Source organism: Ctenopharyngodon idella, chromosome 10 (assembly GCF_019924925.1).
Source record: "Ctenopharyngodon idella isolate HZGC_01 chromosome 10, HZGC01, whole genome shotgun sequence".
NCBI classification, from domain to species: Eukaryota; Metazoa; Chordata; class Actinopteri; order Cypriniformes; family Xenocyprididae; genus Ctenopharyngodon; species Ctenopharyngodon idella.
The window spans coordinates 45,526,075-45,550,000 of NC_067229.1; the positions used below are offsets into that span (position 1 = coordinate 45,526,075).

The 23,926-nt window shown below is 37.2% G+C and overlaps 2 protein-coding genes across 9 annotated transcripts in view; both read left to right on the plus strand.

Annotated features, from left to right (window-relative positions):
- grk3 (G protein-coupled receptor kinase 3) overlaps positions 1 to 10,048 on the plus strand; it is a 60,631-nt gene extending 50,583 nt beyond the window's left edge. The window contains exons 19-21 of the mRNA XM_051907176.1: positions 1,400 to 1,536; positions 3,670 to 3,783; positions 6,421 to 10,048. Of these exons, the coding sequence (XP_051763136.1) occupies positions 1,400 to 1,536; positions 3,670 to 3,783; positions 6,421 to 6,582 (413 nt within the window). The 3' untranslated portion in view covers positions 6,583 to 10,048. The remainder of the gene's footprint in view (positions 1 to 1,399; positions 1,537 to 3,669; positions 3,784 to 6,420) is intronic.
- Positions 10,049 to 10,271: 223 nt separating this feature from the next.
- LOC127519709 (unconventional myosin-XVIIIb-like) overlaps positions 10,272 to 23,926 on the plus strand; it is a 62,843-nt gene continuing 49,188 nt past the window's right edge. For 3 of the 8 annotated variants that reach the window (XM_051907167.1, XM_051907168.1, XM_051907169.1), the window contains exons 1-5: positions 10,272 to 12,708; positions 15,883 to 16,018; positions 19,471 to 19,622; positions 22,728 to 23,153; positions 23,264 to 23,324. In XM_051907167.1, the coding sequence (XP_051763127.1) occupies positions 15,982 to 16,018; positions 19,471 to 19,622; positions 22,728 to 23,153; positions 23,264 to 23,324 (676 nt within the window). In that variant the 5' untranslated portion in view covers positions 10,272 to 12,708; positions 15,883 to 15,981. Of the gene's footprint in view, positions 12,709 to 15,882; positions 16,025 to 19,196; positions 19,217 to 19,470; positions 19,623 to 22,727; positions 23,154 to 23,263; positions 23,325 to 23,926 lie in introns of those variants that run through there. The other 5 variants (XM_051907171.1, XM_051907174.1, XM_051907175.1 and 2 more) reach the window with 5 other exon arrangements.

Consider the following 23,926-nt stretch of genomic DNA (forward strand, 5'->3'; position numbering starts at 1 on the left):
CAAGTGACCTTTATTTATATAGCACTTAATTCAATACAAATAGTTTCAAAGCAGCTTCACAGTGATAACAGGAAAATGATTCAATGATGCAAACAGAGTTAATTTCAGCTGTATAGCAGCTCTAAAAGAAAACAGTGTCATTGTTCAGCTGAAGTCATTTCATTGTTGATTCAGTTCTGTTGTAAAGATCATCAATTATTAAATTAGTTAATTTCATCTATAAAGCAGTTCTGCAGAAAACAGTGATGTCATCCAGTAGTCCAGCTCAGTTCAGTTCTCATCTAATAGTGTCAGTGCAGTCAAATCAATAATATTATTGAATATTAAGATTGTGAAGTTAGCCCACTAAAAAGCTTATATGCTATGTGTAGCAGAGCTTCTCATGTGACGTATTTGTCACCATTGTCAGTGAAATGTGTTTAACATAGAATTTTTTTGTATTTTTTTTTGATAAATCTTTTCATATACAGTTTCATATAGAAGTTTGTCACTAGTATTTGTGTCATGGCAATGTACACAGAACAGCTGGTTGCAAAATGCTGTTTGTAAACATCCTGTTTGCTCTTATTCAGCAAACTCTCATTTTCTCAACTTCTGAGAACTGTAGCGGGTTTCTTGGGAGTGCCTTGTAATTTGGACTTCCAGAGGGTCAAGAGAAATATTTTTAATGCGTTTTCATGAAATCTAATGAACAGCCGCTCTAGGCGTCACATCGTCTGCAGCACTCGGTCATTTACCCAGGTTTTAAGGCGGTCCAAAATCGTATGTTTTTTGGTGGAAACTCCAGTTTGCCTTAAATCATAAGCCGTATACGGAATTGACAAGCAGTAATTTCACACAGCGGTGCCAAGAGAAGAAAATGGCCTCTGCTACGGTAGTGCTACATTCTCTAGCATGAATTAAAGACCCGGGTGACGTCAGCTAATCGTCTTTCACGGGTCCAGTGTCAGTTCCACCAGCGACCTCGAGGACAGGCTTGAACCCTACGTACTTGTTAGCAGAGCTGGTGCCGCATGCTTCCCTCAAGGGAAAGACACAGCGCCCATCACATGACCGTCTGTGTGATGGTCAGAAATAGATCTGAAAGAGCACGTGTAATTTAGCAAACACTGAATTTATCGCATACGTCATGACCCTAGGATACAAGCACGGGAGTCGTGAGTAGGAATTCGTATAGGTTAAACCTCAGAGAGTTAAAAGTAATAGGTGACCCAAAAAAATTATCATTTATTGACTCTCCTGCCTTTCTAAACATGACTTTATTCTGCAGAACACAAAAAATACAATGACTATGAATGAGAAAATAGTAAAATTGAAGTAAATAAAGATATTTATACAAACATGATGTTGAGTGTCCAACAATTGAGCATTATGTAATTGCCAGTGTGTGTTTGTGCAGACTATGCGCTGGGGAAGGACTGTATCATGCATGGCTACATGCTGAAGCTAGGAAACCCCTTCCTGACACAATGGCAGCGGCGGTATTTCTACCTATTTCCTAACCGCGTTGAGTGGAGAGGTGAAGGAGAGTCTCGGGTAAGTGTTTTTGTGTTTTGTTTGTTTGAATCTATGTAAGGGTTTTTTGACCATTTTTTGACAATGAACGTTGCCTGTGTGTCCATACTCTGTAGCAACATTGGACTAAAACATTAAAAAAAACTAAATTTAAGGTGAGTCTGGTGCATTTTAGCTGATTCCCCCTCTCCTTTTATTTTCATCATCTCTTTTAGACCAGGAATTAGCAGGATTTTGTTAAATATTCTGAGAAGGAAAGTCACAGAATCACACCACTTTAGAGTTTAGCTTATGCCCTGCGTAGTGTTCCATCCTGTTGTGGAATTCCCATAGTGACGCAGGTTCACCTGCAGCCTGGGTGGTTAAGTGAAGCCGTGAACCATTGAGACGCCAACCTCTCCTTTTAATATCCTCTGCTTCGTTCCACCACTAAACCAATCCTCAGTCTTTCCCATCCGGAGGAAGCAATTGCGTTTGCGCGCAGGTCTGTGTAATGCAGAAGTAGGTCACTGCAGATTCCCTGGGGCCAGAGAGTTTCTGCCCTGATCTGTAACTAAGATAAAGAAGTGCAGATTTCACCAGTTTCCTGCATTTTTAACTCCCTGAGCTCCCGAATCTTCAATCTGAAGGGTAAATGCACTTCCTGTGGAACATGTTGGAGATGAGATGCATGGAAACGGACAGAGAGGGAGGCCACTATACTTGATTACATTGCAGTTGTTCTGGGTTTTCACCTTTAGAGAGGCAACCTGGCTTTAATTAATTAATTAATTTATTTGATTTTATTTTATTTGATGACAGACTAAATTAAGTCATTAATTTTATGTATGATCTTTTAGTTTGCACCCATCCTGTTCCAAATAAAAAGTTCATATTATCATTAATTATCAATTTGATATTAAATTCACTGGATTATTCAAAAGTAGCCATTAAAACATGGTAATCTAATATTTAAAAGGTGTGTGTGTATATATATATATATATATATATATATATAAATACTGTTGTTAATGTTTATTACTTGACTTATGCTCATCAAGTCTGTATTTATTTGATCAAAAATACAGAAAAAACACTAATATTGTGAAATATTATTGCAATTTAAAATAATGATTTTCTATTTTAACATACTTTAAAATATAATATAGTTTATTCCTGTGATCAAAGCTGAATTATCAGCATCCTTACTACATATATATATTACAGTTTAAAATAATGATTTTCTATTAATCTATTTAAAATGACACAAAAATAACACAATTATTATGTCATAATAAAAAAAATATTATGTACATTCCTAGGTTTATGCTCTAATGTTATTTGAAAAGTCATTTTCTATTCTGGCAACTGGATCAGTGAACAAAATGTTAATTTTATTTTTGTTTTATTTTGTTTTGTATTTTTGAACTTATATGATAATATTACACTAAAATATTTAATTAACAAAATTATAAAAACATTACAAGTTATTTAATATTTAAAAAAAAAAATCCATGATTTTTCAAGCAAAAATAATTATATTGTCTAATATACTGTTACCATAATATAAAACCTTGGTCATTTTGCCTAACCTTAGAGAAAAAAAAAATCTTCCATTACTTAAAAAAGATCACTGCATCCCTAGTTTTATGCTGTGATATAGTGTTGTTTGAAAATCATTTTCTATTCTGACAGCTGGAACAGTGAGAAAAAGGCTTCTTGGGGGGGAGACGGTTTCGGTTTTCACACAGAAGAAGCGCACTTTAAATCAAGGTCCTTAGAAACCAGATTGAATGCAGTTGTGTCATTTGGAGGGAAAATGTTTGTACAGAAGTGAGATGTCTTCCATTATCCTTCAGTCTGATGGGAGTCAGGTATCCGAGATCAGACGGTTACATGAGATGCTACGTCTGCAGCCTGTTGTACAAACACTGACTCACTGAGTACAAGAACAGCTTGTCACCCGTGTCTTTCCTCCCTCGTAGTCTGAGACAACCTCTAGAAGTTCTTCCTCAGTGTAAGTGACACCGATAGATGCATAAACCTGAAGAATAGGATAAAATCCCTCCCGCCCAGAGCTAGTGGGGTAGCATGGCGTGTTCCTCACTAACTCAGTATGATAGTCTGTGAGAAGACTCTTTGAGGGGTGCGCTAATTAGTCTTTCCTCCCTCCAGCAAAACCTGCTGACCATGGAGCAGATCGTGACTGTGGAGGAGACGCAGATCAAGGACAAAAAGTGCATCCTGCTGAGGATCAAAGGAGGGAAACAGTTTGTCCTGCAGTGCGAGGTAGGGCACCTTCATGCTGTTCTCACTCTCATCATGGGTTTCTCTCTTCCTCCTTTTGCTCTTGTATTATCTTGCTTCATTTTTATTGTTCCCTATGCATCCGTACCAAACTTTAGTAAGTTGTCTTATGATTATAAATCAATAATATCAAATATCAGAATAAATCATACATTTTGTATTTAAATGTCACATATGAGATGAAATAATTAATAATAATAATATACAATTAATAATAAATGTTACCTAGAGTAATATGTCAAAAAAAGAGAAGAAAACTGGTTTCAGTCACAAAAATAGGGCAGAAAAAGTAAAGCACTGACTCTGTGGGCTTCTTATATATGATAATATTAAATAAAAATATTTAATTGGATATTTGACTGGATTATCCCTCCAAAAAAGCTATTACAGCATGATAATTTAATATTAAAACAAAAACGACAGACATTTTTTCCATGAATTTTCCAGTAAAAAACAATTATACTGCCGTTCAAAAGTTTTGGATCGGTAAGATTTCTTGGCAACACTTTATTTTAGGGTCTTTTAACTAGTTGCTTACTAGCATGCATATTACTAGAATATTGGCTATTTATTAGTACTTATTAAGCACATATTAATGCCTTATTCTGCATGACTTTATTCTACATTCTTAATCCTACCCAATACCTAAGCTTAATAACTACCTTACTAACTATTAATAAGCAGTAAATTAGGAGTTTATTGAGGGAAAAGTTGCAGTTAATAGTTTGTGTTCCCTATACTAAAGTGTTACCGTTTTGTTTTTTTATTATTTTTTTATTTTATAAGAACTCTCTTATGCTCACCAAGGCTGCATTTATTTGATTAAAATACAAAACAAAAAAATAGTAATATCATGAAATATTATTAATTTAAAATAACTGTTTTCTGTTTGAATATATTGTAAAATGTAATTTATTCCTGTGATGCGAATCTAAATTTTCAGCATCATTATTCCACTCTTCAGTGTCACATGATCGTTCAGAAATCATTCTAATATGATGCTCAAGAAACTATTATTATTATTATCAATGTTGAAAACAGATGTGTACCATTTTCAGGATTTTTTGATGAATAGAAAGTTCAAAAGAACAGCATTTATTTGAAATAGAATCTTTTATATTATCAAAATTGATAATAATAAATGTAATGTTTCTTGAGCAGCAAATCAGCATAATAGAATGATTTCTGAAGGATCATGTGACTCTGAAGACTGGAGTAATGATGCTGAAAATTCAGCTTTGCCATCACAGGAATAAATACATTTTATAATATATTCAAATAGAAAACAGTTATTTTAAATTGTAATATTTCACAATATTACAGTTTTTTTTTTTTTTTTTTTTTTTTTTTTAAATCAAATAAATGCAGCCTTGGTGCCTTAAAACATTAAAAAATCTTACTGATCCCAAAATTTTGAATGGCAGTGTATATTGTCTGCTACCATAATATAAAGCTTTGGTTATAATGCCCAACCTTTGTTTCTCTCTTCCCCTTTTGCTCTTATATTGCCTTGCTGGCTTTTTACTTTTTCAGAAAAATGAAAGCAAGTCCTCCGTAGGCTTATATAAAAATATTAAATTATCCAGAAAAAAGCACAGTCTCTGTTGGCCTCCGTATGTGAACTTCTGTTCAAGAAAACATTCCTTATCTCTTGAAGTTTCTGAGTCTGCTTTCTGCCGGGAATATATTTCCCATCAGCGCTGGAGCAACATCAGAAGTGCATGTCCGCTCATTTGAAGACCTTACATTGATTCTAGCCGAAATTAAACCACATAAGGGGCGCTTTTTACAGGCAGCTCATGCCATACAAATAGCTTTCACTTTAAATGGATGAGCCCTCAGCTTGACTGATTCCAATCCATTTTGCATGCTAACGATACTCTAGGCACAAAAAATACAAAGCACACCGAAATATTGGTACTTTTTTTTTTTTTTTTTTAGAACAATTTTTCTATCAATACTTAAATTTATATTTATTCATATAGCAGACACTTTTATCCAAAGTGACTTACAGGGAGGGATTAAAGAATAGTGAAAGCATAGAAATTTTTTTTTAGGCAGTTTTTTACCCCATGATTTACTCATCCTCAAGTGTATATGACTATCTTCTTTCAGAAGAACACAATCAGAGATATTTAAAAATATCCTTGCTCTTCCAAGCTTTATAATGGTTGTGGGGGGGGCAGAAGTCTCGTTTTAGACTTCTAATTCATGACCGGTGTTTGTTTTGCTCTATCCTCTGTGCTTACGTGTTCGTCATTACGTCATGCGACGGGTTAGGGGTTACTCTTCCACCGCAAATCGATGCGTACAAAGCTAGTTATTAGAGTTAATGTTTTAAATATGGATTTTTTTATATATATATTATACAAAAACCCATCATTTCACTGCAGAAGGCCTTTATTAACCTCCTGGAGCAGTGTAGATTACTTTTACGATGAAAGGCTTGAGCGTGAGTAAATCATGGGATAATTTTCATTTTTGAGTGAACTATCCCTTTAAATATCCTTTGCATGCTGTCTATGTAGCTCACTAGGGTGTTATCCATTGGTGTTCTTGCTTTGTTCAAATAATAAACCAGATGAGAATGAATTGCTAATGTTCTTCCTCTTCTCACAGAGTGACCCAGAGTTCGTACAGTGGAAGAAAGAACTCACCGAAGCATTCACCGAGGCCCAGAAGCTGCTGCGTCGTGCCCCCAAAGTCATCGGCAAGGGGCGATCTAACGTGGTGGAACTGTCCAAACCTCCGCTCACTCACCGCAACAGCAACGGCCTGTGAGCCGCCCACCTCCCGCCACCCTTCTCCTCTCCATCCTTTTCATCAACACACACATGCACACGCTCTCACACTCTCTCTCCCAGCAAAACGCTTGTCCAGCACCATCAGGCTTCCCAACCGGCACAGTGAGCCGCCACATGGTCCATCTCGGAAGGTCCTGCTGGACTGTGCCCTGCTGTTCCTCAACTGTCCGTCAATCAAATGCACACACATACACAGTTCCTTGGGGTTGGCGTCACTCCAGGATAATGCTAAAGAACAATCAGTGATAAATCTGGGATCTTGTTTTGACCAGTGGTGCAGGCTGGGATATACTGCGCCTCTGTTGTGAGCACGTCACTCTTGTTTCTTCTGTGATTCCCACATTCTCCTTGCACACGCTGGCATGCTCGTATATAGGCAAAGAAAAAGGCCTCTGCTGTAAGGGTCCTAAAAACCCAACCAATGCCCACTTGGAGCATCTTTCCCAAGTGGCAGTGTGCTAGAGCCGGACAGTATCAGTACCTCTGCTGCGGGAGCCAGTGGATTCCTTTCGCCAAGGGAAACTAGAGCCATGCGGCCTGAGAGAGCTAATCAGATGGAAACAATCTCATTAGACGATGGCTTGAACGATATCACTCCCATTGTCTTTTCATGTCCTTTTGTGGAAACGCCAAGGCCACCTCACTGACTGTGCCATTCTTGAAGCGTATGCTTTGCACCACTTTGTCAACATTGTGGGCGCATGGCATGCATGCAGTTTCATACTAAATGGACTCGGATTTGTGGACTGTTGTGGCACCCGACCCCTGTCCTGTACTTGTAAAGTACAAAAGTCTTCGACACTTCCTTAACACTCTCTGTCGGATTGAGCAAGTGTAACCGCATGAGTTGCGAGTGTTGTGCACATCCAAGTTGTGCTCTCAGAGGACAACGTACCGTGTAAAAAATTAGGGAGCATTTTTCTTTCTTTGTTTTTTTTTTTTTTTTTTTTTTTTTTTTTGGTGCTCAGCCCTTGTAAACACCAAATTCGCTTGGGTTGCTGCGCGCCCATTCACATGCATTTAAATGCGTGTACTTGTGTGTGTACACGAAGTAGGTGTTGTTGCTTTAAAGGAAATGCCCCCATGTTGTCACCTGGAAGAATTCTTTTCTTTCACCTTGAATGTATTTTTTGTTTCTCTCTTCGTCCTTTTTTTTTTTTTGTTTGTTTTCTCAAGGGTGGAGTGATTTACGCTGCTTGACACAATGGGAAGGAATGTGGCGGGATGTTTACGAGGACACACCCCCTTCTTGAACCCAACCCCTCCCCCTTGAACCCGCAGAAGTGCAAAAAGTGCCAATGAAATAAATGTTGACTTGAGACACCGGAGAGTTCCTCGAGTCCAGGCCGCGTCTCCGAGAACAGTGTTGGAACCTGAACGCACAGGAAATAACTGAACTGCAGACTTCCAGTCGCTTGAACAGCCAGTGGACGGTTGATGATGCATGATGTCTCGGTTAGAGGGACCACTTAGAAAAGAAAGCAGCAGCAGCAGCATCCCTGGAGTCTTTTATCCGACTGTATATACGAATCCTTTCTCTGTGCATCTACAGTATAATCTTCTTGACAATGTTTGCATATATGGCGAATCTCTGTCTCTGCCTGTCTGTGTTTGTCCCTATGTCTCAGCTTGGGGGCGGGCGGGGTGGGCGGGGTTCACATCTGTCAATCAGTGGCACGTGCAAACCTCAGGCTGAGAGAACTGTGCGTTCGCGCCTCTTTTAGGACCATCGTTGTGAAAGAGCAGAGAGTTGAATGACTTATCTCATAATGAGGTGCGAGGAGGTCTTCTGTCTGTCTCTGTGTTTAGTTATGCCGACGCGGCATCACCATTATCCATTCACGGGCAGACACACTGTTATTCAGAACGAAGGTAGGACGCTCGCACTCGCAGGTGTTCGGAAAGGTGGGCTGCTTGGATCGTGAAAGGAGAGAACTTAAAACCATTTGTTGTAAGGCTTGATTTGAGTATAGTTTAAATTTTTATATTGTTTTGAATGTGACGCAAATGCAGATTTCTATAGATTACATATTTTTTTGAGCATGTTATGTGCATTTATTTTTTGGTTTGAATGGAAAAACGAGCACAGCTTAACAGGCATGAGATGATTTTAAAGAAGTGTTTTCTTCATGTATATTCAGGTTCTTTTTTTTTTCCATGCAGTAATTTTCTTTTTCTACGACTCCTGTCTGTGCATTTCGAGTGATTTGCATGTGACGCTCTGCAAAAATTGCAGGGCTTTGGGAGTCGACCAGTTTTTGTAGCCTTTAAGTGTCGGGGAGGTGCCATCCTGAGGATGTTTTAGTGCCCTTCAAGGCTTTTATTTTGAAACCAAAATGGCTTGTTTTGAAATATTATCACTGCACTTTTCCATCATGCTTCACAAGCTGATGAAAAAACATGTGCCAAACGACTGTAGGAGAATGTCCTTGAACCAATGAAAAGCTCGTGCGACGCTCGCTGCCTATTTTCCAGACTAAAATTGGTACGTTTTGACAGGCAAGTGTCGACGAGTTTGAGAAAGGGTACAAAATGTGACCAAATTCAGGTGACGTGGAACAAGTGGGCCGCGAACGATCCTATGTCATTGACGATACGCCTCAAAGCTACTGACCGGCGACGGCCGGTGCCGTGTTTTGAAACTGCTAGCCCGTTTCTCGAGAAGGGTGGCACCTCCGCCAGTCCTAAATATCCATGTTTTATTCAGGGGTTTTATATTTTATTTTAATGGTAGCTTTTCATTCACTTCGTCAGTGTTTGCTTCATTCAAGTGCTTGTGTGTCTGTTCCGTAGCGGTGAATTTGTCTGTGGGCGAACGCAGGTTTCGAAATGGAAGAGGACGATAAATAGGAATAAAAAAAAGAAAAAAGAAAAACAAACTAACAAAAATCTAAGTATATATGTGTATATGAAATGAAAACAAATGAGCTTAGGTTTATTTAAAAGATTTTACGACGTAGACACAAAAATTGACTTGGGAAGGGATCGGGTTTGATGTGAGTTCAACTATTTGTGGTGAAGAATCAGCTCAGATCTTGCACATAAAAGTTTAGATATTGTACCTACGAGTTACAGATTATTATTTTTGTTCGTTTAATACAGGACTCTCTTGCTCTCTTTCATATTTATTGTCTGGTCGGGGAGCTAGTCCCTCTGTGCGTGGGTTTACCTAGGGCACGGAGCTGTCGAGTATCCGGGTTTACAGTCAACCGAAACTCTTTTTCATGTGCCACAAACAAACGCAAATACTACTGTCTGGGGTTATTACCATTAAGGTTATGATGATGATGATTATAATAATTATTGATAATATTATTCAATGAATGATAATTGTTATTAAAATTATTTTTTGTTTTTTTGTTTTGTTTTTCAGAACAGCTAGGAACATGTGTGTTGGACTGCTTATAAAAACAGTTCAGAAATAAAAGCCCCCTTTTCGTGTTGCCGTGTCTGTTGTCTCCTTGATTTTGGGATTTATTCTGTTTATACCAGTACAAGGGCACTTGTCGATTGAAACTAACTCTTTAGTGTGAGATTTATAAACTGAAACCTCAATTAGGCAACTTTCAGAGCATGTTAAAGCCATTTCGAGGAACTGCAGCTAAGTCTCCTCACTAGATCTTGATGTGATTGAGCTGTGCATTAGTGTTCTGGAGTAAACAGTCCTCTCTTGGATGTCCTCCTCTATCCTGCAGCTATAATCAAAGCTCAAATGAATCTAAGGGTTCTTGGGTTTATTATCCTCCCCATATTGTAAAATCTGTCCTCAATTACCTCTCTCCTTATGCTTAGATGTGAAAAGGCCTCAAAAGTATTTGGACACTTGAGTCATAATGTCTAAATGTCTTTAGCTATGAAAAATCAAAATGCTTCTAGTAGGGGTGTGACGAGACAGCTTACGAGAACGAGATGAGATTTTTACACAGTATTTTTAAGAAATCCTCAATGATGAAATGGATGACTAGAACAGTAGTCTGCAGGTGCATTTGATTTGACTAATCATCTTGTAATGAATGTCATTTCAATTCTACTTTGAGTATGAATTATCATATGCAGTAAAAGACAACATTACTCATGCACTGTAAAAGGATTAACCACAAACTCAACTGATTGACTTTTCTCCTGTATGATTTCATATGAGTCTCTTCAGACCTCAGAACTGTACATGATTTTTGAGCTTCTACAACTTTTGACCTCCTAACTGAACTCCTTTCCACAAACTGATCATAGAAATAAAAATGAATAAACACGAATAGCACAGTTTTCTCTTAGTCTTATTAAGTGCAAACAATAAGTGCAACCATAATCAAAGTGCTCAATATTCAAAGTGCAAACAGGGACCAAATTTTTCTTTAAGCATGATACAGAGATGGTTAAAACGTTAAAACTACACAGCCCAGCCTAAGATAGCTTTCATATTGGGAGATATTTGCATGCATCAGATAGCCGCTTTCAAAATGTGGGGTATTGAAATCGCGTTTGAATGAGCACTCGCGTTTTACTTTCGCTTTCTATTTTTGCATTTTACTTTAGAATAGGGAGCGGCGATGCTGAGTGCACATTCTACAAGATAAGACATTTGTCGGACGCTTATGCTCTGTTGTGCAACGAATCCTCCGCCATGGTCTTGTCAGTCATCTCGTCACATGCTCTCATCACGTGATCAGTGAACTTTGATTCCTGCTGCACGACCTACGACTTTGCTGCTCATGTTGGATGAGCTGGATGGGATTGACGCAACTGTTATCCAACTGAATTAAGTGTTTTTTATTTCTATAAAAAGTAAAACAACAGTGGAGGCGTAATGTAAACGTAGCGGTGGCATATTCTATCCTAATTTCACCCTCACACTCCATCATGGCAGTATCACGAGACGGCTTTTCACCTCAATGAGAAATCTCATCACATTTTAATCTCTCGTCACACCCCTAGCTGCTAGACTAGTCAGTTCCCCTCACGGCCTCACCAAAGTTTTTTCCTTAAAGTGTTTGTGCTGCTTTACAGTAAATGCGTTTATATTTTGTCTTCTTATGCAATTGAGGGAATTCAAAACTGACCCTTTTTAATTTTTTTGACATGCATTTTTAAAATTACACATTTGGCAGACGTTTTTATCCAAAGCGACTTGGATTGCATTCAAGATATACACTTTATCAGTTCATGCATTCCCTGGAAATCAAACACATGACCTTGGCATTGTTAGCGCAGTGCTGTACTGTTTGACATCAAAATGTAAACAACCTTTTAAGCTTTATTTTTTCATGAATATGCCTTAAGATAAAGCAAGACCTTTCATGTGAAATCGATTTAACAGACGATAATTAAGTTAGCCAAAGATTAAATTTGTAATCTGGAGATCATCTTGAGATCAAGAAGATATTCCTCCATGACAGCTTCATTCGGCCTCTTTCAAAAACCGTAATATCCATTTGCCTCTGGCGGTACCTCCCTGTGATGATACGCTTCTGTTCTCTCTCTAATTCTCTCTGACACCTCCTCCCACAGCTCTCACCTCCCACCCCCTGCGTCTCACAGCTGAGTCTGTCCGTCAAATCGCGCCGGCAGCCATTAGGAAGCCTGCGGATAGTTGACTTGTGTTCTTTTTCTAGCTGTTGCCAAGACGTTGTGTTTTCACAGGTTTATATCTTGACGAATATCCAGGTGCGCTTTTTATCCTAAAACATCCAAAGGAATCTGACTCTAACAAAGTCCCTGCTGAACTCTTACTGCCAAATGAATCTACCATGTTTTGAAATCATCTACATCTGGTTGCACAGCTAGTAACGTCTGTATCGAAATCATTTCCAGCTTCCCCCGTTTAACAGCACTTATCCAGTCGTAAAGTGTTTCCCAAACAGGGTAGTATGTCCCACCTCTTCTTGCTACGGGATATTTATAGCCGAGTCTTGTGTTAACTCAGCTGCCATGCTTATCTGTGTGTGTGTGAATGTCCGTGCCAATCTATTTCAGATGGTAGCTTCACCCTCTCAGTGACAGTGAGACTGTGTGCCTTGCTTTTGGCCTCTTGGTTTTTTTCCGGAGTTTGACACATACAATACTTTCCTTGGATGTATTTTTTCCCCATAGAGGAAGCCATCGCAAGGTATGCCTGTTGGTTTTTCTTATTGACACCCAAATGTATCTGTTTCTTGTGTAGACACTGTAATTTATTTATAGATCCCAGACCCTCACAGACATCCAGGTCTTGTATGTCCGGTCTAGCCGGCTTGCGTTTTCCTAATGAATTTAGGGACGTTTGGCCATATGTCTAGGTCCAGAAGTTGAGTGTTTTGTTCTGGTTGAGAAATTAAAGGCCTTCTGTTTGGATCGACGGGATATTCTGCGGAGCTGACTCGAGCTGAAATCTGAGCTCTGTCTCCCAGGATCATTTTCAGCCTCTGACTAATTTGTTTTGTTGTTTGCTGTGTAAGTGGATGACAAGATGTCGAGGTTTGGCAGAGTTTGAAATGTGGATTGCAATGTCATGATCCTGTGACCTAAGCTTTACATGAATCAGTGTTTTGTGTGCATTTGCATTAAAATGAATTGATTTGCAGAAAACAAGTGAGCAACCATTTCACTTCTAGAAGAAGCAGTTACATGGGACTTTTATATATACCATGGTATTCAGTGAATATCATATGGTATTTACATGATACTCCAAGCTACTTATATTACCATGCTGTCCAAAAATCATGGTATTTCCATGGTACCAAGGTCAGAAGCTAATAAAATGCCCGGGAATTTAAAATGATTGTAATGTCTGATATATATATATGTATTTTTGCAGTGTTCTATTCTAGACCTAGTTATATATTTAATATCAAAAAACATATTTAGTTATTTAGATTTGACAATGAATGGATTAAAATAATGCATAAAAGGTTGGCAGTATTTTATATGGTTAGAAAAAAATATAGCTGAAAATTACATTTCATATTTCATCCTCAAGTTAATTTCTGAAACACATGGTACTTCCAAAAATAATAGTAATAATAATACCATGGTGCCTTTTGCGATGTATCTTTTAAAAATTATATATCAAGCTTTATTTATTTATTTATTTATTTTTCCAAAAAAAAAAAAAAATCAAATTCAAATAAAAAAAAAAAAATCATATTTCATCCTCATCAGTTAATTTCTGACACATATGGTATTTCCAAATAATAATAATAATAATAATAATACCATGGTGGCTTTTATGACGTATTTATAAAAAATTATATATCAAGCTATTAATTTATTTATTTTTTAAACGGCACTGCACACAAGGCTCCGATTTTTTTGTTTCATGTTTTTATTATAATTTATTTGATATTTTGTATATGTTAACAGAATTTTTTGTTTGATTTAACCAATAATATAGATTATGGTCATCATATAATTTAAATATAAAAAATTTAATATAATTATATTGGTAAATCCCTTGGAGCTGTTAGGTTTCCCAAAAGTGCTAATACTGAATTCTGGTAACACTTTCAGAAATGTAAATGCTTACAAGACCTTACATGAACAAAGTGTCAACAAAGTGAAACACATTTCTAAAATGAAAAACTGCTGTCTGAACGTTGACATGGTAATGAAGCACAGATCCGTGCTGTTTCCAGTCCATTCCTGCCATTTGGCCTTCATTAGAGCCGGCTTCTGGGTTTGTTTTCATCATTTGTTTGTGTTGTTGGAGCGGGAGGTCTGTATTCATCATGGAGCGAAAGCTTCACTGAAGACTGTAGAAGAACATAATCTCTTTCATTTAGTTTGTTATTGCCTGAACAAGCTCAGTTGGATTTATCATCAACAGCCTAATTCTAGATTTTTACATTTTCTGGGTACATGTGCAGAACACACTGCCTTGATGCCAGGCTGTTTTCTAGGACATTACCCCTACCCCAAATCTCTATGATCTTCAGTTTCCTAAACATGACTCAGTTCTCTCCTTACCCCTTAATGCATGGCAAGTTACGTGTTGAGGTTTTAATATTTGCGTATCAGCAATCGGCTTTTTAGCAACAGGTCTTCAGTATTGCTCCTGCGGTCCGCTGTACTGCTGAGCAGTGACCTCTGTTACCCGCACCAGTGGGCTTTCATTCTCTCCTGCTTTATATTGTTCTGCCTAAACTTTTGGTGAAAGAAGAGCAAATAAGGAGATCTTTGGTTTCATTTAGAGTAATAAACATCTTACACCAGCAGAGAAGCGAGTTAAGATGTTTTCATCTACAGGCTAATTTACACATCACTTATCTGCTAATGTCTGTTTCACCAGTTTCCCTATCACACACAGTCTGGATTTTAAGAAACCATGTTAATTTAGAGGAAATATCACATAATGTATATGCAAATTATATATTATATTATATTATATTATAATATATTATATATATTTATATTAAATTTATTTATATATTATATTATCATATTATTATTATATATTTAATATTATATTTTAAATTACTTAATTATTATTAAATATAATTATTACTAGTTATATTTAACTATTAATTATATATCACAGTGTTAATAATATAAAATATAATATTTAATGAAATATTATTGTTGTAATAATAATAATGTCACATAAATTCCAGATTTTAAGAAACCATGTCTATTTAGAGGAAATATCACAATGTATATGCAAATTGTATATTATATTATATTATATTATATTAATTATATTATTACTAAATATAATTATTACTAGTTATATTTAACTATTATTTATATATTACATAGTGTTAATAATATAAAATAATATTTAATGAAATAATTTTGTAATAATAAGTCACATAAACTCCATGACAAGAAACCATGTCTATTTAGAGGGAATCTCATCTCACATAATGTATATGAAAATTATATATTATACTGTTATGTTATATTATATTATATTAATTATATTTATTTTATATTATATTATTTTTTATTACTTAGTTATTACTAAATATAATTATTACTTAAACTATTGATTATATATTAATACATAGTGATAATAATATAAAATATAATATTTAATGAAATATTTTGTAATAATAATAATGTCGCACATAAATTCCAGATTTATCTAATAAAAATGTCACAATGCAAAAATGTATATATTAGTTTATTAGTTATATTTATATAATGCATATTACAAACAATGCAAAATAATATTTATTATAATAGTAAAATTACAACTTATAACTTTTTTTAATATTACTTGTTATTTTGAGATCAACTATGGCTAAGACATTTCTTAATGAGATGATAATTCTGTGATATTCTCTGTCTCTTTCTCCTTTGGCAGGTCCACAGTGTCACTGTTTCCATTTTCTTTGCTCCACTTTGTGTCCTCCTTAGCATCACACCTGGCTGAGATCTCCCTGCCTTCACCCCTCGTCCCGTCATGGCGCTCTCCTCACGCTTAAAACTCTGGGAACAGAAGGGAGGTGCAGGACGGCTGCATGCGTGCGGTTCAGCTCAACTAACCCGACTCATGTTTGACTTACAGTTTATTAACCAGCTCAAGTTCAACAATTAATCTCTGTTCTTTTGGAGATGCTTGTAGTCTGTTCTCAGTCTCACACACACCGCACTGACGTTAACTTTATAATGAAAGTCAAGACTGGCTCTTTAAGTATTTTCTATGCAACTAACAGGTGTACAAGCACAGCTTCTATGAGAGGGGAAAGACTGAAATATGTGCTTATCAATATTACATTTCAATTACATATGTGAAATCTAACAATAATGGTATCATAAATGTAGCTTCTTTACCTTAAATCACATAAAAATTTTTTTAAAAAATCAGGCTAGTCCTACTAATGCATATCCTGGGCCCTATAGGGTAAAAATAATGATGGGCTGTTCCTGAGATTACCGGTAAAGATAGTTTTAGTGCTATAAACATAATACTTCTCACGTTAGGCCCTTGTGATTGTTTGCTAACATTATCTTCATTTTCATTTGGGTGGCTAACTGGTTATATACACATACACATTTTTTTTTTTTTTTCCTTTGGCTAAAATATATGTAGAATATATACAAACTGTTTTGTAAACATCACTCATTAAAAAAACGTTTTTCATATTTAAAATAAATTTCATTTAATCCATTAAAAGAAAATAAATAAATTTTCAATCTTAGAAAAACATTTTGGGGTAGATGCAAAATATATTTTGTACAATATAAATATATTTACATTGGAAATTAAAAATGTCCACAAAATATTTGAGGAAATATTCATATTTGTGTTGTGTTTTGTATATTTTGAAATATATTAATTATATTTAAATATATATTTTGACATTTATTTTGAGATGGATGGATGAATGAATAGATGGGTGGATGGATGGATGGATAGATATACAGATGATAGATATATGATAGACGGATGATAGATAGATAGATAGATAGATAGATAGATAGATAGATAGATAGATAGATAGATAGACGGATGGATGGATGATAGACAAATGATAAATAGATGGATGGATAGATAGGATAGGTGGATAGATAATAGATAGACGGATAGATAAAGAGATGGATAGATAGATAGACAGACGGATGATGGATGGATGAATGATGGATAGCTAGATATACAGATGTATATATAGATGATAGAAAGAAGGATGATATGATAGGTAGTTAGACAGACGGACAGATAGACATGGATGAAAGATAGATAGATAGATAGATAGATAGATAGATAGATAGATAGATAGATAGATAGATAGATAGATAGATAGACGATGGATGGATGGATGATAGAGGATGGATGGATGGATGGATAGATAGATATACAGATGGATAGATAGATGATAGATAGAAAGAAGGATGATAGACGGATAGATGTATATCGATAGGTAGTTAGACAGACAGATAGATAGACAGATGGATGGTTAGATGGATGGATGGATGGATAGATATACAGATGTATATATAGATGATAGAAAGAAGGATGACATGATAGGTAGTTAGACAGACGGACAGATAGATGGATGAAAGAGACGGATAGATAGATAGATAGATAGAAAGAAAGAACGATGGATAGATGGATAGATAGATAGATAAATAGATATACAGATGGATAGATAGATGATAGAAAGAAGGATGATAGATAGATGGATATAGATAGGTAGTTAGACGGACAGACAGACGGATGAAAGATGAATAGATAGACGGATGGATGATAGATAGATGGATAGACAGACGGATGGTTAGATAGATGGATGAATTGATAGATAGATAGATAAATAGATAGATAGATAGATAGATAGATAGATAGATCTTCTTGCAGATGAAAATGTGTACATCAAATCGACGTCTTTGTGATGTGTTTGTGTGCTGTCGGTGTAAATAGACAGAGCTGTATGGAACAGACGTCTGTTTGACTGCAGAAATTTCATTGTTTACAGTATGTGTGCCTCTCACCAAATGTGTCCAACACTAAATAATTAATTAATATTTCATAACAATTTTAAGTAGGCTTTCATTCTCACAGTGTGACCCTTGTTGGTCTCTATGGAGGTCCGCTCCCTATGTGTGCGCTAAGATAACAGTATTGTTAACATCGCTGATGTTATTTGGTATATTTAAGGTTTTACCTCTCTTGAATCTGCATTAGGTTTTTAATGTTCTAAAACCATCTAAATTACCTTTCCAGTAATTCAGCTGCCATGTGCACATAATTAGCATACATGCTAAAGCTCTCTATTTCACAGGCGGTTTTAGCTAGTTGATATTGCAGACTGAACTATCATGAAGTGCAGGTACTGTACACTTTATATAGTGTTACAGCTCTGTTGTCCTCCTGAAGGGCACCTACTGCCCTCAGCTAACATTTAGCAGCTCACCATGTGTTTAAAATCACTGTATGCGTCAAGGGCAGCAGTGGAAACTGTTGTAAGTATGTGGGGCACTACTTACTAAAAATATTGTCTTTAGAGTTCAGGATTTTACTATAAGATTCATGCTAAATAGTCATGCTAATATTAGGAGAGTAAGAGCATAATTTTCACAGTGATTCACAATACGTTAGCCTATAGTTGCAAAATATTAAGCTATACATTATTTCATACCAAACAGTGTTTTTTAACATTATATTCATTTTACCTGTGTTTACTATGGTCTTACTACATTCTTGTTTGCTATGCATGAACTATGGTAAATTTGAAATGAGGGATGTAGCTAGCTAGCTAAATTTTGAGCTTTAGTAAGTTAGCACGCTGGATAAGGGGAGGATTTTGTTTCGATTATTTTCCCCAATAAAATGTGCTAGGGTATTACCATGTTTGTTTGGGCGTGGCTCTTAATACCACGTTATATGAAATGTTACATTGTTAATCATAAATGACCATGGTATTTAAGTTATTAATATTAAAATATTAAAATATTATGGTATAACCATTTGCATGTTTTTCATAAACCTCATTACATTTTGGGTTTTAATTTTACTGGCAAATAAGATAGATTTAAAATAGTTTTAAATATATTTCTGATCATTATTTTTATTTGTTTTTCAGATAAAAAAACATCCTTAACTCAATATGCATAAACCTTCAAATGGCAAAATATATTAGAAAATGTACTTCAGGGGGGAAGAAAATACATTTCCAATCTTAAAATAGGCTACATTTTGGGTAAATACAAAATGAATTGTTTTAATATATGTGTGTGTGTGTGTGTGTGTGTGTGTGTATATATATATATATATATATATATATATATATATATATATATATATATATATATATAAAACATCCCTAATGTTAAGAAAATGCACGTTTGCAGTGGAAATGTTACCTTCTAACCTTTTATCATGTGATTGTGTCAGTTAGATAGTTTGTTTAAATGGAGTTCATGACTGGAGCTCCTTTATTTCCCATCTGTGAACAGATCAAGGAGGAGAAGAAGACACCAGCTGCCGCCGCCGCACAGCCTCCTCCTCCTCTCTCTGCCGTACCGGGAGGATTCCTCAAACAGCTGGTGAGGGAGACCGAGAAAGAGACACGCCACAAAGAGCCAGAGCTCAAAGAGGAGAAGTCGGTGAGATCTCACTTCAATGGGTGGGATTATGCTGGAAAAACCCAAGTGGTGCTCACTGCAGAGCCAAATGACATCCAGCTCCACCTCTCTGGGTTGAGCTTGACCTAGTACAGCGCTACCTCTGTGGATCTAATGAATGTTCTTAGTAATCATCTTCAGTATAAATGTAGCTACATCTATTTAGAATTTAGAATAACCTCCAACTTGTCTTAAATCTCCGAAGATAAGACGCTTAATGAATTTATTAGGTTGTTGTATATATGTATATATATATATATATATATATATATATTACTACTATGAAGGATGTGCATGAGTACTCTGAAGTGACACCAATTATTGATAATGTAAACAATGATCAGCTATTATTTGTGAGTCAAGTGACTTTTTGCTAAATTCGAAATTCAGTAAAAACTCTACAAAACATATTTGGCAGCATTCAGCACAAAATAACTTTAAAATACACAGCATATTAAAAAACACGATGCCAAGTAAATAGTGTGCACATGTATTATGATTATTACAAAATTTTGCAGCAAGTGCAAAAAGTCATTCTAGGGCTGTGTTCAAAACCGCCCCCTATACCCTTATTCACTATTCCCTACATTAGTCCACTAATATAGTTCACTTGAGGGAGAGAATGAAAACGAGCGAGTGAATTCGGACACTGAGTGCGCCGGAAGGGCTGGTGCTTTTGCATACTTTGTGCTTGTGTAACCAGTCCTATTTAACCTGCCCCTAACGAGACTCAAACCGACATCTCCAGCATGGGAGGTGGGCGTGCTAACAAGGACGCTAAAGACTGCAGCCTGTAGCATCAGTCGCTAACACTCCTCTTGAGGCTAGGGGAGTGAGGTTTACATGCACAGCTCTTACTGGCCCTATGGTACACTCACCCCCCTAAACCTCACACCCATCCGGGTCATGGCACCAAATGTAACCGGTCCTACTTGCAAAGCAGGATTCGAACCGGCATGGGAGGTGGGTGCGCTAACAAGGACACTAAAGACCGCAGCTTCTAGCGTCTTGAACTCAGTCATGGAAACTATGCATAAACCTAAATTAAACATTGTATTAATCAATTAAAAAGGAATTTATATCTGTATGATATTACGCTTTAGCCACAGTGGACCAGCGGTTTGGAAAATGGATGATACAGCTGCGGGTGCCATCTTCTGTTTAGACGCGGAAATTCATTCGGCGCGACCCTCACTGTGCATTATGGGTATTCTCTAGCTGTTGAGTGCTTAGATATATATACATAGATGCCTCATTAGCAGCAGTTTCTAGGCCTGCCATATTGGAACAATCAAAGCTGGTCTGTGAACATTATTGATTCGTACTGTGAGTGACGACACACTGACTGTTCCAAGATGTCTGGAGTGGTCGGATGTGGCTTCTACGTATACATACACTATATTGCCAAAAGTATTGGGACACCCCTCCAAATCACTGAATTCAGGTGTTCCAGTCACTTCCATGGCCACAGGTGTATAAAATCAAGCACCTAGGCATGCAGACTGCTTCTACAAACATTTGTGAAAGAATGGGTCGCTCTCAGGAGCTCAGTGAATTCAAGCATGGTACCGTGATAGGTTGCCACCTGTGCAATAAGTCCATTCATGAAATTTCCTCACTACTAAATATTCCACGGTCAATTGTTAGTGGTATCATAATAAAGTGGAAGCAATTGGGAACAACAGCAACTCAGCCACAAAGTGGTAGGCCACGTAAAATCACAGAGCGGGGTCAGAGCATGCTGAGGCGCACAGTCCGCAGAAGTCGCCAATTTTCTGCAGAGTCAATAGCTACAGACCTCCAAACTTCGTGTGGCCTTCAGATTAGCTCAAGAACAGTGCGTAGAGAGCTTCATGGAATGGGTTTCCATGGCCGAGCAGCTGATCCAAGCCTTACATCACCAAATGCAATGCAAAGCGTCGGATGCAGTGGTGTAAAGCACGCCGCCACTGGACTCTAGAGCAGTGGAGACGTGTTCTCTGGAGTGACGAATCACGCTTCTCTGTCTGGCAATCCAATGGACAAGTCTGGGTTTGGCGGTTGCCAGGAGAACGGTACTTGCCTGACTGCATTGTGCCAAGTGCAAAGTTTGGTGGAGGGGGGATTATGGTGTGGGGTTGTTTTTCAGGGGTTTTTTCTTGGCCCCTTAGTTCCAGTGAAAGGAACTCTTAATGCTTCAGCATACCAAGACATTTTGGACAATTTCATGCTCCTAACTTTGTGGGAACGGTTTGGGGATGACCCCTTCCTGTTCCAACATGACTGCGCACCAGTGCACAAAGCAGGGTCCATAAAGACATGGATGAGTGAGTTTGGTGTGGAGGAACTTGACTGGCCTGCACAGAGTCCTGACCTCAACCCCATAGAACACCTTTGGGATGAATTAGAGCGGAGACTGTGAGCCAGGCCTTCTTGCCAACATCAGTGCCTGACCTCACAAATGCGCTTTTGGAAGAATGGTCAAAAATTCCCATAAACACACTCCTAAACCTTGTGGAAAGCCTTCCCAGAAGAGTTGGAGGTCTTATAGCTGCAAAGGGTGGGCCAACTCCATATTAAACCCTACGGATTAAGAATGGGGTGTCATTAAAGTTCATGTGCACGTAAAGGCAGGAATCCCAAAACTTTTGGCAATATAGTGTATCTATGGCTGAATGTACACTGATAGTACACTTATTATTGCGGTGCATTATGGGTTTGAATGAGTGCACTCGATAACGTCCACTATGGTTTCAGATATCACTACAAATGTCGGTTCCCTCAAATTTAAGGGTATAAGGGGTGATTTCAAACACAGTCTAGATGTTTTTCATTGAGTTGATCAGCAGGTTGTGTTTAGGAGCGTTCTTACAAACTTCTTAGAATTTATCTAAAGAAATGTCTTAACGTCTTTCTTAAGAAGACTTTCATGAATTCAGCCCAAGGTTCTTTCAAACATTTGATGCCACTAACCTGGCAAAATTTTTAGCATTTATTAACACAATGTTATCAGCTAGTTTTCGTTGGGTTTACCAGCAGGGGAGGGTCTTGTCATAAGAGTATGACTTACACCAGTCTCCTTGTGGTTTTTTTTTACACCCCTCACAGCCCAACAAACTCAGCGACAACCTGGTCCAGAATTTCTTACTTCCCGACCAAACTCCTCCAATACTGGAAGCGGAGATGGCACTTCGAGCAGAGCAGCTGGTGAACGGAGAACGGGGCCGCCACACCGCACTGACAGAGAAGAAAACGTCCTCACCCAGGAGGATAATGTCACCTGAAAACCCAAAAAGTCCGAGAAGCGACTCAAAGTCCACCACTCCAGAGGTCAACCAACAGGAACATGCGCCCAGCCCCAGCACAGATAAAGCTAAATCTCCAGCTCCACCAATGGAAAAAGAAGTGAAGAAAGGAGAAGTAAAGGTACAACAGGAAGTTAAACCACTGAAACAGGAAGTGAAAGAGGTGAGGCAAGAGCCTGAGGGTCAACTCACTGTATCCCATATAAGAGAGGAGCCCAAGGTACCAGTGGTAGGTACAACCAGTGTTATTTTAGCATCATTGAGATACTACTATAGTATTTTTTAATATTTTGAATTCGTTTTTATTTCTTCTGATATCATTTCTCTTTTTCTGTGCAGAGGGATGTGTGGTATGAAGCTGGTAATGTGTGGTACGCTCACAAAGATGGATATACACTCGGTTAGTCACCTCTTATACCTGCACTTGAGTGTTCACCTGATATTAGGAGGACAAACTGTGTTGCTAATGACGTATCGACTGGTATTTTTAGTAGTTGTATTGCTTTATCATTCCTGAATTGTATGTCTGAAGGCAAGAACAGCTCTCCTGTGGTGTTGAGTTACAGGTTATGAATAGCGTGTTGTCTTAGAGGATGCTATATTTACTTATATTGGCCTTATTATTGTTTTTTGAAACTATCCCAGAGGTCATTGTTTTCGCATTACGTAAAAGCTGCCCCATTCTCTTATTTTAACATAATATCTCTTGTGTTGCAAGATTCTCCTCTTTGCATGAAAGGATCATAAACTGCTCTGTAAATCGTGGCTTGTTGCTCACAGGCTAATCTTCTTCTTCAGTTTAGTGATGAATGGGTTTAGTGTTGTTATCTTATCAAGCTCATAGCCTCGTTAAATCTATGCGCCAAAGCTGCCATGTCATAAGATTCAAAGATTAGCTACTGCAAAAAAAAAACAAAAAACACACACAGTACTGTTGTTGTGTCAGATTTGATGTAAATTATGCCGAGTGCCAATGGTTTTCACGTGTCAACGCAGCATGTT